Raw genomic sequence first — 17,430 nt, 5'->3', positions numbered from 1 at the left:
CTTGAGAACAGTGGACCTTTTTTCAAGGAAAAACTTAAAAAGAGCATATCTCAGAAACTAAAAGAACTCTATCTGGCTATACTATTTTAGCTGCTATAAAGGCGTCGTGGCTATCAGAGAGGGGAAAAGCAGAGCTATGGCCATCTCAATCTCCTTAGGCTTTGAGGGATTGAGAGCTATAGATCGTCTCCATGAATGTCCCTAAGGAATCCTCTCATGACTCATCCATTGAACCCCAGATTGAAAAATCCATACCATAGAGTCCATTCTTGCATGCAAAAAGTCCAAACATAATAATAATAATAATAATAATAATAAGGGTATTGAAAAAAAAAATCAAATATTTACTATTTTTATATTTATATCCTAAATTTAGAATTTTACAATAAAGCCAATTATTTCACATCTCAATTTTAGTCATTTATCTTAATTAATTCTAAAAAAAAAAAATTATAATTCAGGTGCCAAAATTATTCTTTAAAAATCTATTAGATAAAAAAATCTAGATGTTTATATTAATTTATATTTATATCTAAAACTTTAAATTTTAAATAATAAAATTAATTTTTTATTTTATTTTTCACGATTATAACTATAAAAATTAAATTAAATTTAAAAAAGTTAGTGACAAATTATAATATAGTTTCTAAAACTTTATATTAAAAAATATATAGTAATTTAATTTAAATTTATATTAAAAATATAGTCATATAGTGATCACTGAATTTTCTACAGTTTTGGGAACTAAGACCACTAAAAATGGAACCACCTTGTATGACAACAAATACATCAACTATGATACAACAATACAAATTATACAATGTTATTTTCTATTGTACAAGTCTTTCCTTTAACAATATATTCTATGCTGCTTTCAGCAGATGTTTCAAATGATTGTGTCTTTTCACAGACCCTATATCCATGCTTGTTACCTAATCAAACTCGCGTACAAGGTTGCAGCTAATGTAAGAACTGTTCTACTCAGAGTCTGAAGTGTTGGTGCACCAGAGCAAAACTTCGGTTGGAATCAAATTTAAAAGTGAGGGTTTAGGCTGAAAATATTTTTAATGAGTATGTTAACAAGAGTGATCTACCAGTTCTGGTTCTGGAATCTTACTTTTGTAAGGATGATAGTAGGCCACAGTATATGGCATTATCAGGCAAAGAAACCTCAGATGTGTCTATCTCCGGATTTACAACACTCATATAAACCTCCTGGCCCAGATACCATGAGTCCAGATTTTCTGCACGGAGATTCCATATACCAGCATTGTCTAGAGAAACTAAGATGGCAGTCCAAGCTCCTGGGAACACCTATAATCAAAGGAGAATAAGAAGTCATTTTCAAACCGATGGGGCTAAATTCCTTTCCATGAATCAATAATGCATTTCATACGTTAATCATGATCCTCAAATATTAAAATCAATGTATATAACCAACACCAATCTAAAATCAAGTTTAACAAACCCAATAATAAACTCAATTTCAAGTTTAATTTATCTAAAATAATAAAAAACTCAACACCTCTACAACAACCCAACACTAATTAATTTTAGAATCAATCCACATGACCTAATACTAATCCAATATTAATTTTAACAAAATTAATAATAAATTAATACTAATTTTAAAATCAGGTAAACAATGAATAATCCAAAACTAATTAATTTTATAATCAAAGTACCTAATCAATACTAATTTAATATCATCAATTTTAAATTACAAAATAAAAAAGGAAATTCAGCAACACAACAATAACTAAATTAATACTGATCAATTTTAAAATCAATATATATAATATAAAGTGACATTTATTATGAGCCGCATTTACAAATATTAATCTCTATTATAGAAGAAATTGATTTTTTTTTATTTTATAATTTTTTTCCCAAATGATGTGATTTCTGGTATATTTAATAATAATAAATTTGTTAAAAAATAAGAAACAACCATGGGAAGTAAGGGTGAGCATTCGGTCGATTCGATTTAAAATCGAATCGAATTGGATAAATCGAAAATTGAAATTTTAGTGTTTATGAAAATCGAATCGAACCGATTTTGGTCAGAAACCGAATCGAACTGAACTGATCTGATTCGGTTCGATTCGATTCAGTTTGATCGGTTATGATTTTTAATAATTTTTTTTTATTTTTTACACTTTAGTTTTAATATTTTAAAATTTAATTAAAATATTTTAATTTTAATATGATTTAATTTCTCTATATTATTGAAAAAACATATTATTATCACTAATTGGTTCGATTCAATTTTTTCGATTTTTTTTCTGATCAAAATTAAACCGAACCGAAATAACTGAAATTTTTAAAATTAAAAACCGAACTGAACCGAAATATATAAAAAAATCGAATTAAAATTTTAAATCAGTTCAATTCGATCGATTTTTTCGATTTGAACCGAATACTGGTCACGCGAAGGCCCTGTTTAACAAAATTAATAATTGCAACTTCAATTAAAGTGGGAAAACAAAATATTATTTTTAATATAAACTTTTGGGCTCATCAATTAGATCTTGTATATTTATTTTAAATTTATATACCATGGTAATTAAAAAATTAATAAAGATTTTATAATGTATGTATTTTGTATCATTTATGAATAAAACTACTAAATTTTCTACATTAAAAAAAGTATGCAAAATGTTTAAATTCATGAACTAGAGATGTTTATGAAAATTCACCCTTAATAAAAAAATATATATATATAATCCACTTTAATATATTTTGGTCCATCCCATATAACTAGACTTCAGGACACGAGAGTACCCTCGTCCCCTTATCTTCTTGTTCAAATTGAAAAAAAACAAATCTCAAACTTTAGTGTGCAAAAAAAATTTTTCCGAACAAAAATTTAATCTACAACATTTTAAAAGTACAATAAAATCTATCATACTCTTAAAGTGCAATAATAAAAAATAATTTAAAAAAAATTATATTACCGTAATATATTTTTCCAATTTGAAATGGGAAATTCTCCCTTCTAAAATTTAATTTTTATTTAATTAATTATTATATTATATTTTATTAATTTAATTTATTTAATTATATATTAAATTTATATAAATATAATTATAAAAATTATATTAATATTAATTATTTTAAATTATGTATAATTATATTAATATTAATATTAATTATTAATTATTAATTAAATTATATAATTAATAAAATTATATAATTAATAAAATGAATATAATATTATATTATAAATAATTTAAAATAATTAATATTAATAAATTAAATTAATAAAATATAATATACATTAATTAAATTAAATTTTAAAATATAGAATTCCACGTTTTAAAATGCACAAATACATTACCGCACTTTCTCACTAAACTCTAAGAGAGAGTGCTGTAAGCTGTATAGCACTTTTAAAGTGGGGTATTTGGAAAAAAAAATTTTCCAGAAGGTTTGAGAATTAACTTGAAAGGGTAAAAAGCCCCCGTTTCTTCTTCTTCTTCAATAAGGGGACATGCCTCTGCTTCCTGTAAAATCTGCAACACTAGCAGAAATATTGAAGATTTTTGTTTTTGGAGGAGGGAATAATAAGAAGAAGAAGAAGAAGAATGAGGGCTGCAGTGATTGGTTCCGGGATTACTGGGCTTGTTTCAGCTTATGTTCTTGCAAAAGCTGGAGTTAATGTTGTTTTGTACGAGAAAGATGATTATCTCGGCGGCCATTCTAAGACTGTTTCCATTGACGGCGTTGACGTTGACCTCGGTTTCATGGTCTTCAACCGCGTAAGTCACCACTGGTTTCCTTCTCCATTTTCTTAACTTTTCTTTTTCCTCTTCACCAGAATTTTAACAAAATATTATAACATGAAAAAATATGAATTCAATGGGAAATTGCATTGGCATGAGATTAATAATATAAGGGGGATTTGCTGGAATATTCTTGTCGTTTTGCTTGGAGAGAGGGCTGGAGATGGGTCTGGTTGAACGGAAAAGTGAACATCAGTTTCAGCTGAGAACTCACTATGCTGTCTATTGCAGAAAGTCAAGGCAAGGCCACTCAGCACAGGCTGCGCCTGTTCTGGATGTGTTTTCCTTATCCAGTGCTGTCGTTTTACTAGTTTTTTTGTCTAAACTTGTGAACCAAAACGGGACAAATGTTGATTTAGGTTGCTAGACACTTGTCTATCTTATTCCCTTTAAATAAATAGCAACAACTATGTTCTTTTCGGTGTTTTAATTTTGGGAAATATAATTTTTTAAATTCAATAAATAATTAATAAAATAACTTTTTTTACTTAAAGATCGACAATATTTGATGGATCTTATTATGATTGTTGGGAATTAACTAAAAAGTTTCTGTCAATAATTATTTTCCTTTTCCAAGAAGAAGGGAGAGCTATGGATCATTGCAATGTCATGTAGAAATAGGATCGGCACTACCATCAACTTTATTTATTTATTTTCAATTCTGGGCGGAAGAGACAATTCGATTTTTAGAGCAGTTTCTGCGAGCTATTGACCATGGAGGTTGATAACATATATGTATAAATTTTTGGGGACATCTACAGGTAACATATCCAAACATGATGGAGTTTTTTGAGAGTCTGGGAGTGGACATGGAGTTGTCTGATATGTCATTCGCTGTTAGCCTAGACAAGGGCCAGGGCTATGAATGGGGTACCAGAAATGGCCTCTCAGCTTTGTTTGCACAGAAGAAGAATCTTGTCGATCCACGCTTCTTGCGAATGCTTCGAGAACTAGTCAAGTTTAAGCATGACGTCCTCAGGTCACTGAGCAGCTCATTAGCATATATAATAGTTTCAGCATCCTCTGTCTTGATATGCTGACAAGTTCTTCAATTTTGTTTTTTTTTTTTTTACCCATTCCAGTTATCTTCAGATGCTTGAGAACAATCCTGACATTGATCGAAATGAAACGTTGGGGAATTTTATCAAGTGCAAGGGTTACTCTGATGTTTTTCAGAATGCTTATCTTGTGAGATTTCTGATACATTCTGCTCTGTCTCATTCTTTCCTCCCTGTGATTTTGTTGCTTTTTTTTTTTAATCTTGTTGGTTACTTCTTGTATGTAATGTAAGATTCCAATGTGCGGTTCCATATGGTCCTGCATTTCAGAGAAAGTTTTGAGCTTTTCTGCTTACTCTATACTCTCATTTTGCCGTAATCACCATTTGCTTCAGGTACACGTTCTCTCTCAGAGAAGTAGATTATTTATAGGTAGATGAGGCACATTTTGTGGGTATTTAAAAAATTTGATTGAATGTCATTTGATTCTCTCTGCAGCTCACTGGCCGCCCGCAGTGGCTTACTGTCAGATGTCGCTCCCATACTTATGTCAACAAGGTGCTCGCTTAATTGCTTTAGAAGCATGTTTCAGTCTTTATTTTGGCTGAACATTCTTTTCAACAAGTACGATATTTTGGTTCTTAGAATTGAACTAAAACTAAAATTTTTGATCGATCTCTTGTGAATTTGGAAAACAAATAAATCAGGTCAGAGAAATGCTGGAAAGCTGGGGCTGTCAGATCAGAACTAGCTGCGATGTCCTCTCAGTTTCCACTGACGATGAAGGTAAGCTTTAATGGCAATTATTATAATCTATAAGGACATGTACTTAAGATACCAAATAGTTAATGAAACTTCTTTAGCAGGTTGCAGAGTAGTTGGTGTAGATGGTTCAGAAGAAATGTTCACTGGGTGCATAATAGCTTCTCATGCCCCGGATACTTTGAAGATGCTAGGAGAGCAAGCAACACTTGATGAAAGAAGAATACTTGGTGCTTTCCAGTATGTGTACAGGTATCAGCTTTTACTCTTCTGTTTTGGTATCAATCATTATTTGGCTCTACCAGACGACTTGACAGGAATGCACATCATCTACAGCATGAAACTTTTGGGAATTGGAGTTGTCTATTTGAAAGTAAAAAGGTTCTATGAGCACTAGATTTGAATATGGTAATCTAGATGAATCCAATTCTCTGTGATAAACTGATGCAGCCTATCCCACCATTCCAAATTAATAGAGTTGAATGACATCCCTTTGAAATTGATCCAAAATTAAAACTTTTGATAAAATCATCAATAAGTACAAAGCTTTTGATTTGTTAATCCAATTAGCCATTCTTATAAGTTTATTTACTCAAAATGTGTAATAATTCTTTAATTTTCTACTGCAGTGACATCTTTGTTCATCATGATAAAGAATTTATGCCTAAAAACCCAGTAGCATGGTGTGCATGGAATTTCCTAGGAAGTGAAGACAACAAACTGTGCCTGACATATTGGCTGAATGTGCTTCAGGTTTGTAATGTGTTTTCTTGTGGAAAATGAACCTGTAGTGCTGGTTTGTAATTTATGTGGCAGTAGAATGTGCAATAGACACGTGAACACCCCCCCCCCCCACCCCTAACTAAAATTATGTTATTTAAACGCTTTAAAGTCTTGCAGAATCTTGGTGATACTGGTCTACCTTTTTTTGTGACGCTCAATCCAGATCATACACCAGACCACACTTTACTGAAGTGGACAACTAGCCATCCAGTCCCATCTGTAGCTGCAACAAATGCTGCACTTGAGTTTGAAAATATTCAAGGGAAGAGGGGACTTTGGTTTTGTGGAGCGTACCAGGGTAAGTGCTCTTGCATATATAAAAGAAATGACATCAATGTTGATAAACACTGAACTCCAATGATTCCTAAAGAGTTGAATCAGCTAAAACATCCTTTCCTCAATCTTGCTTCTTTTAGAGCTTAAGTTTCAAGTTCATTGGAGCTAGTATCTGTTGAGTGGGTCCCTCCAATATGGAGATCCCACAGCTTTTATGATGATATAATTAAAAAAAAAAAAAGAAATAAAAGGAGGGTGGATACAAAGCCATTTAATGAAGTATAATTACTTATAGATAATGCAGTAATTCAAACTTCAAAGACCGTCTAATAGGATGGTTTTGCTCGCATTAATCTTGGTTTGTTGCATTGATATATCTAATGCAGGAAGATAAGCTTATGGCTTTACTGTGACTGATCTGTTTATGGTTTCTGTACATTTCACAAATTCTGACTTAGCTTCATGATTGACTGATCATTTGTGCATAATATGTTTCATTTCTTTCAGGTTATGGTTTCCATGAGGATGGACTGAAGGTAGATGGTTAATAACAAGAACAAATATGTTTAATAAGATATAAAAAGGACTAAAGTTGTAGGATGCAGTGAAACCATATTCTTTCTCCTTTAGAAAATCTGTCCTTAAGAAAACAGGTAAAAATTCTTAATAATCAGTGTCTTATATTTCTCTATGTTATTTTTCCAAATGGTGTTCTTGATACTGGAAACTTGAAAACAACAACAATATACAATAAGGGACTTCCCCCCCCTCCCCTCTCATTTCAAGAATTCACTGAGTTGGTGTTCTTAAACTCACAAATGAGGTTTATTTGTTTGTAGTCTGGCATGCTTGCGGCACATGGTTTTCTTGGAAAAAGTTGTGCGCTTCTGAGCAATCCAAAACACATGGTACCGTCTATGTTAGAAATAGGGGCGCGCCTTGTTGTTACCAGATTTCTTGGAAATTACATCTCTACTGGCAGTTTAATGTGAGTTCAGTTATAAATATTATTACATCCTTTCTTGTATGATGTTGCTACTTGCTTATTGCATTCATAAAGACGCACTATATCTAGTGGCAATTCCTTGTCTTGCTACTGAACTATATGTAACAGTATATGGAGATTTTTATGAACATAAATAATTACATGACAGTATATTGGAGGAGGGAGGCACAATGTTTACCTTTGAGGGAACAGCTAAAAAGTGTTCTCTAAAAGTTGTTTTGAAAGTTCACAGTCCCCAGTTTTACTGGAAGGTATGTGCTTTGCTGCTATCATTTTATAATAGATGCATCATCAGTAGCGGGAAAATTTTGAACATAAAGAAAAAGGTCAACAAGCATTGCATATTCTTAATTAGAATGATGGCTTAGTGAAATGTGCAAAATTGTCACCTTCCCTAACAGCAACGAAAAAGTATTTCAGATAATGACACAGGCTGATTTAGGCCTTGCGGATGCATATATCAATGGTGATTTTTCCTTTGTTGACAAAGATGCAGGTCTTCTAAATCTTTTCATGGTGAGCTAATTGGTCCAAGTCCTACGCCAATCTGCTTCTGTATCAATTTTCAGTGGAGCTTCAATTTTTTTAATTGTTGCAGGTTCTCATTGCCAATAGGGATGCTAATACTACTACTGCATCAAAATTGAATCGGAAAAAGTATTCCGCAATAACTTACTCTCAGGATATGATATTACAATGACATTTCCTGAATCTTACTTAAATCTAGACTTCTACCTATGCTGACTTCAGGGGTTGGTGGACTCCCATGTTTTTCACTGCTAGTTTTGCATCTGCAAAATTTTTCATCCAGCACGTGTCAAGGCAAAATACTCTTACACAAGCTCGAAGGAATATCTCTCGTCATTATGACCTGGTATGATATCATGTGGAGTTAATTCCTCAGTCTGTTGGTGTCTTCTAAAATGCTTAAACAATAATGGAAGTTGATGAATCTTGACTCTGCTTCTCCAGCTAAGCTTTAAACTTACTAAATTAAGTAAATATCTGCATGTTTGCATAAAAATACTGGTCAAATATTAAATTTTAATAAATTAACTTACACATTCTTTTTGTTTTTTCGACAGAGTAATGATCTTTTTGCATTGTTCTTGGATGAAACAATGACATACTCCTCTGCTGTATTCAAGGTCAGAAACCCAACCTACTACTAGTCTTATTTTCAAACACAGCAGGAAAGCTGTAATTGCATTTAACTTGTGACATTTTTGTTTTTTGTTGTGCTACTTTGAAGACAGAAGATGAGGACTTGAAAGAAGCACAGATGAGAAAAATTTCACTCCTGATAGAAAAAGTGAGTCTGTTCCTTAGCCATTTGGGGAAAGTTCCAGATTTTCTCATTACACATTTTGAATGTCCATCATTTGTCCAATCTAGGCAAGAGTCAGTAAAGAACATGAAGTTCTTGAGATTGGTTTTGGTTGGGGAACCTTAGCTATTGAAGTTGTCAAAAGAACTGGATGCAGATATACTGGTATCACTCTATCTGAGGAGCAACTGAAGTATGCAGAAAACAAAGTAAAGGAAGCTGGCCTCCAGGTATCAAATTGAAGAATATTGCAATCCTAAAATCTAGATTGAATTTTAATTGCAACAATGGGAAGTGTAATAGGCAGATAATGTATGCTAAAGCTTATCCTTGCATATGAAACATATATGCAAATATATCCTTCAGTGATTAAGATTGAAGAGACTTCATTTTAAACCTTGATCAATTCTTGTATCAGGACAGCATCAGATTTCTACTTGCTGACTATCGCCAATTGCCTAAAAACATCAAATATGACAGAATCATATCTTGGTAAGAACTTCCATCTCCAAGATTATGTCTGACCATTGAATTCCTAACATATAGCTCGAGTTACAATGGCTTTTTCAGTGAAATGCTAGAAGCTGTCGGCCATGAATACATGGAGGAGTTCTTTGGTTGTTGCGATGCAGCATTAGCAAAAGATGGACTTATTGTTATGCAGGTAATGTCAAAATGATGAGAAACAAAATATTTTCCATGTCTGTGTTAGATGGTTGAAGTGTTGAATAAAGATTGATTCTTTTTCCTCAGTTCATATCAATACCTGAAGAACGTTATGAAGAGTACAGGCAAAGTTCAGACTTCATTAAGGAATATATATTTCCTGGTGCATGTTTGCCATCATTAACAAGGGTAACCACAGCAATGGCTGCTAAAACAAGACTCTGGTATAACATTAATTTGATTGTACAGCTCTATATCCCTTTTCTTTCTTCTTATTCTTTATCTAGAAATCTAACTTCACTTTTCTGTGTGGAAAGTTTGGAGCATGTGGAAAATGTAGGACTTCATTACTTCCAGACGCTGAGATGCTGGAGAAAAAATTTCTTGGAGAACCAAAGGTAAAACAATATGCTCTTCTGCATTTTTTTTCTGGGAAATACATTTTATGAAAGAATCTGAAAGAAAATGTGATTTCAAGATATTAATATTTTTTTTTTTTGGATGCTGGTGCATTAATTTCTTCTCAGCAAAATTCTGGCTTTGGGATTCAATGAAAAGTTCATTCGAACATGGGAGTACTATTTTGACTACTCTGCAGCTGGTTTTAAGACATACGCTTGGAGATTATCAGGTATTTCCAGCTCTATACTGTGCTGTCAAGTGATGGAGTTGTTCAAATTTCAACAGCTTGAAATATTTTTACTAGTGTTTAACATTTAGAACTAATAAGTTGAGCTCAATAGCACTAAGTTTTGCCTTAGTAGGACTATTAGGTCTCGAGTTTGGCTCCCGTCTAGAGCCAAATGAATTTAAAAAAACGAAAAAAGGGTGTAGCTCAGTATATACAAATGAGCAGCATAATGACGTATTTAGCTGCTAAATCTAAGTTTTCAAATTGTTTAATACTGCAGGTTGTTTTTACACGCCCAGGCAATGTGGCTGCACTGGGCAACCCATACAAAGGACTTCCTGCAGCATCTTATTGATTCTTTCTACTCAGAGAGGACAAACTGTCAAGAGTATTTGGTTTTTTTTGCTTCTCTATAACTTATATGTCATTAAATCATTTGTATCCCAAAATCTGAGGGGAATAAACTTTGCGCCAGCCTACTTAATTGAGATATGCCGATTTAATACTCTCTTTTTTTCCTTAAAAATAAGTGTTTGTTTTATGATTTAATTATTTTATTAAATATTTGTTCTTAATTTATCTTCAATAAGCAGAGTATTTCTAATATTACTCATCGCTCTATAATTTTTCTTCATCTTTCCATTTTTAATTGCTCTAAAATATTATCTGATTTCTTTTTTTTTTTTTACATTTTAATTAATATATAGATGAATTATTATAATTCTATTTTATTTTATTTTTAATATAATTTCTCATTAATTATTTATTTTTTTAAATAAAAATTCAAACAATTTCTTAGCATTTAATTCAAATGATGTGTTATTAATAACGATGTTATTATTTCATCTATACTTAGTATTCTAATTTCTCATACTTTACAATCCCCACTTATCATCATCAGATGGTGATTCAAGAGACCACCATAAAGTGGGTCGTGTTGGTAATAAACACATATTCAACCAGAGAGCGCTGGAGACTATCTATGTCCCTTCCCGCAGCTTATAATTGCAACACTCCGTTCTGACTCGGCGAAGTTACTATCCAAACTCGTCAGATAAGGAAAATCAAGACAATATCTTTATTAGAACTCAAATTCAGGGAGTGTCCATTCCTTTGGTGTATTTGATGGGCATGGTCTATATGGTGCTGAATGTTCAAATTTTGTTAAGGATAAGTTAGTGGAGACATTAGCTAAATTGCTGTTAAAAGTGGGAATAGCAATACAGTTGAGGAATTGTCCAATGATTAGATTACGTATGTCCAGTGATCACTGAATTTTCTACAGTTTTGGGAACTAAGACCACTAGAAATGGAACCACCTTGTATGACAAATTATACAATGTTATTTTCTATTCTACAAGTCTTTCCTCCAGTAATATATTCTATGCTGCTTTCAGCAGATGTTTCAAATGATTGTGTCTTTTCACAGAACCTATATCCATGCTTGTTACCTAATCAAACTCGCGTACAAGGTTGCAGCTAATGTAAGAACTGTTCTACTCAGAGTCTGAAGTGTTGGTGCACTAGAAAACTTGAACCTCTGAGCTTGGTCCCTGCCAAAAAGTGTAAAAGAAAGAACTGTGAAGGAGTATTGAGAAACCAGAGCAAAACTTCAGTTGGAATCAAATTCAAAAGTGAGGGTTTAGGCTGAAAATATTTTTTATGAGTATGTTAACAAGAGTGATCTACCAGTTCTGGTTCTGGAATCTTACTTTTGTAAGGATGATAGTAGGCCACAGTATATGGCATTATCAGGCAAAGAAACCTCAGATGTGTCCATCTCCGGATTTACAACACTCATATAAACCTCCTGGCCCAGATACCATGAGTCTAGATTTTCTGCACGGAGATTCCATATACCAGCATTGTCTAGAGAAACTAAGATGGCAGTCCAAGCTCCAGGAAACACCTATAATCAAAGGAGAATAAGAAGTTATTTTCAAACTGATGGGGCTAAATTCCTTTCCATGAATCAATAATGGATTTCATACGTTAATCATGTGACTTGAATTTTAGATATATTTTCTGATTGGCTGAATTGTGACTCGAACCGAAAAGTTCTGTGCAGTGACCTAAATTGAAAAAAAAATTGGAAATGCATTGAGAGCAAGGTGCCATGTTAACACACGGGTTAGGGTTTGAGAGCTCTAGGAGATGTATCACACTTTTTCATCTTAGTAGAACTTTTTCTCTACCTTAACCATGGACGTACCCGTGGACAAAGACCTTATGATTGAACCATGTTAAATTTTCTATATCTATTTTCTTCTCTCTTTATTGTGATTCAGGAGTGCATGTGTGCCTAATATTATGCGTTTGTTTCAATATCATAAAACTGTCTTTAACGCCATAGCAAGGTAAGTAATGGGAAAAGCCAGTACACAATTCTTTTTTTCAATCCTTTCCCTTCTCACTTCCTTTTTCCCTATACCTGCAGTAAAAATAATTGACCTATTCTGACACAATGCACAACACATCTACTATACAACAGAAATTCAGTTACCAATTACCACTTACATTATGAAGAAAATACACCATCCAGTATTTACCATCATTATGGAATAGGAAACACACACACTACGTGGGTGTCTGCTATGCAATATGACATTCATACAACATAGAATCATCGAAGTTCAATCTCTTAGTAAAGAAACACGGCCTTTTCCTTTTTCCATAATGTTTGAGGAGTGATCTTGAGTTTTGTTTTCCATAAAATACGTTCAGATATCACGCCTTTCCAGAAAATAAATAAATAAATCGGCGACAAACTCTTGCTAAAGTATTTGGAATGTAGATGAAAAGACAACTTACCTGTATAGTGCAGCGAGCAACACCATCCCATTTGTTGTATGTCCCTCTGCTATTCTCTGTCCACACTCCAAAGTCCATACTATAATGAAGACAAAGCAATTGCACAATTACATTTCTTATTTCCGCATTTTATTATTTAGGAATAGAGATGAAAAACATATCAAAACTGAAAAGCTCACCCCACAACAAAGAATGCATATCCATCCATATGGTAGCTTTGGACAGTGGTATCATTATTTTGAAAGATTATTTCCATAAAACCTTTGAAAGTGCCATTAATTAGAGATGTATCCACTTTTGGAGGTCTGTTCATTGGTCTATTTGGGAAGTCAAGCTTGTAGACACCTGAAATGTTGTATTGCTGAGCAAGCTTCAGGGGTGTTGGAGGTGGTAAGTACGAAATACCGTTAAGGGTAGTACGCCACTTCCCATTAATAAGCTCTGGGGGTCTATTGAGAATCACATATACATCCGTCACAGTAATATCACCATATCTGAAAGATCCCTGTGGATTTGGACGAGCAGCACCAGCTGAGACATTCCATCTGAAAATGCACCAGCATAGGAAAAATCTAAGAACAAGCAGCCTAGCATCATGAATATGAAAAGCAGATTTTTGCATATGATTTTCAGGGAAATTGAGCTAGATATGAGAGCAAACAATTGGCTTTCTGGTTTTAATGTTACATCAGTTCTCCCTTTCTATAAAACTTGCAACCAAAAGCTTGAAAGACAAACTCTACTCGGATTATTAATTAATCAGCATTCTGGTAAGGGGTAGAGCAATCTCTTTTAACAACTCAAAATGAAAAGGCATCTTCACTATTGATCCAAACAGATATACTTAACTACAACCTTATGGATCTTGCTTGATTCATTGAGAAATATGGATCTTGATCATTAGGAGGATCAGGAAGAATCCCTGAAGCAGGTCCCTGAGAATTGGAATAGTGCAAGATAGCAACTCCAGCAGCTTTAGTCCAGGCAGATGAATTTACATATCTAGGACTGGCAACAATGTAGTAATCACTGCTAGCATTTTGATCCATTGTAACCAAGAATGAATATGACTGACCCACATGAATGTCCATGTTTGCATAGTTTTGCTGAACAGTGTATGATCCTTCAGTCTCCACAAGAAGTAAGTTATGGTTCTGTATTCTGAAATTCAAACTAGTTGAGATACCAACATTGTGCACCCGGAGACGATATGTCTTTCCTGTTTAAGGTGAAATGTAAAGCATCTGACTATCCAAAAAAGTGCAGGAAAAAGTAACACAAAGCACTATCAGAGCATAAAAACCACAATGTCAATTAGCTGGCTGAAATCACACTCTAAATTAGAGAAGGGGGAAAAGAACTTGAATGGTTAACAGTGTATTGTTTCCCAGAGATTTCCTGCATGTTTGGACACTATATTCTTGTCATCACCCGAAGGAAGTAAACCTTGTTAATTTTCAAATTTGTGCAGGTTTTAAAGGGAGAGAGAAAATATATATTTTACAGTTTTCGGACCATGTATGGATATCTCATATAACAGGAATTAATTGAAATATGCTCTTCATATTATTTGAAAACATATATCCCTTTCCATTGGAAGAAGCCCGTGCAAAAAAAGGCATCTAGCAGGTAAGAGCTCAGATGACTTGATAAAGAACTGAAAATGAAATATTTTCACAAAATTTCATGAATTAAAGAACTCAATTGGAAGGGCAGAAACTCAAAGCAAAATCCGTGAAAATCAAGGCACACTTGTATCAATCGCCATGCAAGACAGATAGGATAACCAAGACACCCGATAACATATTCAAATGTTCCTATGTTGTTCTTTATATTTCACATTCCAATGAAACTATCTTCCAGATTGGGGGCAATGATATGATGGCACTTTCAACTTTTAATCATAACATTGAGAATGATGGGTTGCTACCATATTGTGGAAATATCATTTGACACCTATGAGATAACCAAACATCCTTTACCACATATGCCTACTAATTGGAATTTTTTGAAAAAAGAAATCAAATTTATAATTATACAATCATTTCCTCCAAGCAAGATGAAAGTTCTAAAGAAAAGATATAGTTACAAACTAAATGTGGGATGCACATCTCAGGAAATTACCAGGTTCAACATTTATTATCTGATAAGTAATGCCTTCTTGGACAAGTGCTTCATCATATCTGTAAGGACCAAATCCATTAATGAGGATACCGTCAGGACCTCCTATGTTATCTCCCTTTTCAACATGTTCTCTTAGTTCCTGTTTAACCATAAACATTGGTCAACCACATAAACTAAGAAACCAGGTCACCGCAAACAGAGGAATTATTCAGTGCACCCGATGCACATGCATCCTCACTAGTAAAGATATGGAGTCCACCCTCTTTATTTAATGAGAAACCCTTTTGTTTTGTGACGAGGGAGCCTGCACCAAGCGTATTGTATAATTTTTCCTACAAATAATAAGCCAAATACCATTTGAACTGACCTTATGACTCTTTGTATACCAGTCACTGATAAGAAGTGTAATATCTCCATCAGGCACAGCAAATGGTAATGGAATGACTTCCCTATTGTTTATAATAATTCCTCCATATCCACCTGCTGCTCTCTGGAAGTTGAGGGAAGCGAAGTAAAAGAAACTTCCTATCTGATCCTTAACCTGAAACTGATACGTCCAATTCCAACCAGCAGGAATCGGACAATTAGTCCCCAAAACACCATCTTGCCAGGAGTTTTTCCTATGTTGTACTCCATTCCTAGACCAAAGTAAACAACATAAGCATTAATGAATCCATTACCAGATTATGTTCTAACGTTGCAGTAAGCATATGCTATACTTTACCATGTAAGAAGCAGTGGCTCATCAAGTTCATTCTTGACATTGACAATCACATTCCAATTTGTAGTGACATTAAGAATTGGTCCAGGAAATTGCCCATTAATACCAATCACCTGTTATAATGATTCAAATAGCACCAATAGCAAATCAACGTCATTTTGGCATCAGATGACATAACTCGTTTCACAACACTAAAAACTAATGCACCCATTGGAAAATTTCTAATGGCTTTAAGAGCAAACTTGCAATTCAAACACCAAACTAGCTAAGTAATAATAAGAAACAAAAGGGAAAAGAAGAGGCAAGTATGTAATTATCATAAATCATCAATTATTATTGCAAAAGATGAGTACAAATATTGTAATTGATTGAGCAGACAGAATTGCAGTGAAGAAAAGAGAAAGAGAACCTTCTGCTTAACTCCCAGAGGGTATCCAGTAAGGTAGGAGACAGTCCAATCAAAGAGGACATAAGGGTCATCTGCCAAAGAACCAGGGACCAGACACCAAAGTAGTAGAAAGAAGAAGAAGGAGACGCGTGAGACATCACAAGGCATTGGATCCCTTATCTCTGACTATCTTTCCCTTGTTTTCTAAAGAAAGATGAAAGAAGTGGGAGTGGGATAATAAAATCCAAGAAAGCCACTTGGGATTCTGAAGAAGGCCATGTTGCAGACAGCTAGAGGACTTCTGCAGCTGCCAGTTCCAGAGGGGGCCCCAAGTTTTCAACTTTTTTAGAGAAATGGAGCCACATTTCATCCCCAGTCCCACTGCTGCTTCTTTCCATTGTTCACCGTGTTTATTGGACGGTGAAAGAGGAGAGAAAATAAAGAGGAAAGCACGGAGTTATTTTCTTTCCCTTCAGCTCGATTGGAAAATGAGAAGATGCCAAAAGCGTCTGTACCGACAACCGGGCTCATCAATCCCAAAATCCATGGATGTTTTTTGATCTTGTGTTTGTTTACTTTATTTTTGGAGTCCCTGCACGAGCAAAAAGAAAATATTAATTATATAATAAATATTTTTAAATAAAATTAAATTTTAGTTTCCAATGAAAAATTTTATTAATTAATTTTTTAATTTTAAAAAATATATTAAATTATTTTTAATATTTTAAAAATTTTAATAGATAATTTTTTATTAATTTTATAATTAAATATTTTACTATTTAATTTTTATAATTTTAAAAAATTGATTAATTAACTTTTAAAAATTTTAAAAATTTACTAATTAATTTTTTCAATTTTACATTTTTTTATAACATTTAATTGCTAGAATTAATAAAAAAAATTAATAATAAATTTTTTAATTGAAAATAATGTTTAATATATATATATATAATAATAGAAATAAGTTTAAAAATATTTATTATATTAATTATTTTTTAAAATTAATTATTAATTATTATATTGTTCAATTATAAAAAAATTGAAAAATAAGCACGGCTAGCATTTCTCTTTAAGTGGCCAAGCTACATCACGCCTCAACTTTAATGATTGAAAATTTTAAGTAATTGGGACTAGACACCTCTTTCTGCTTTC

At 33.1% G+C, this 17,430-nt stretch overlaps 1 protein-coding gene and 1 pseudogene across 2 annotated transcripts; one reads left to right on the top strand and one right to left on the bottom strand.

Moving 5' to 3' along the window:
- Positions 1 to 845: 845 nt before the first annotated feature.
- Positions 846 to 16,824, bottom strand: LOC110627818 (monocopper oxidase-like protein SKU5). 2 transcript variants are annotated; one of them, XM_021774188.2, is made up of 10 exons: positions 16,300 to 16,824; positions 15,894 to 16,003; positions 15,537 to 15,807; positions 15,170 to 15,308; positions 13,901 to 14,264; positions 13,225 to 13,590; positions 13,046 to 13,124; positions 11,947 to 12,143; positions 11,759 to 11,787; positions 846 to 1,005 (listed from the first exon to the last, which is right to left on the bottom strand). In XM_021774188.2, the coding sequence occupies exons 1-10, from the start codon at positions 16,444 to 16,446 to the stop codon at positions 929 to 931; spliced, it is 1,779 nt and encodes a 592-aa protein (XP_021629880.1). In that variant the 5' UTR covers positions 16,447 to 16,824; the 3' UTR covers positions 846 to 928. The 2 variants fall into 2 exon arrangements, with proteins under 2 accessions (XP_021629880.1, XP_043804497.1); XM_043948562.1 differs by lacking the exon at positions 846 to 1,005 and having other exon boundaries at positions 11,461 to 11,787; positions 16,300 to 16,821.
- On the top strand, positions 3,370 to 10,760 carry LOC110627819 (annotated as a pseudogene).
- Positions 16,825 to 17,430: the final 606 nt, after the last annotated feature.

Source organism: Manihot esculenta, chromosome 12, assembly GCF_001659605.2.
Source record: "Manihot esculenta cultivar AM560-2 chromosome 12, M.esculenta_v8, whole genome shotgun sequence".
NCBI lineage: Eukaryota > Viridiplantae > Streptophyta > Magnoliopsida > Malpighiales > Euphorbiaceae > Manihot > Manihot esculenta.
The sequence above is the reverse complement of the archived record's forward strand: the minus strand, read 5'-3'. Positions and strand labels throughout refer to the sequence as shown.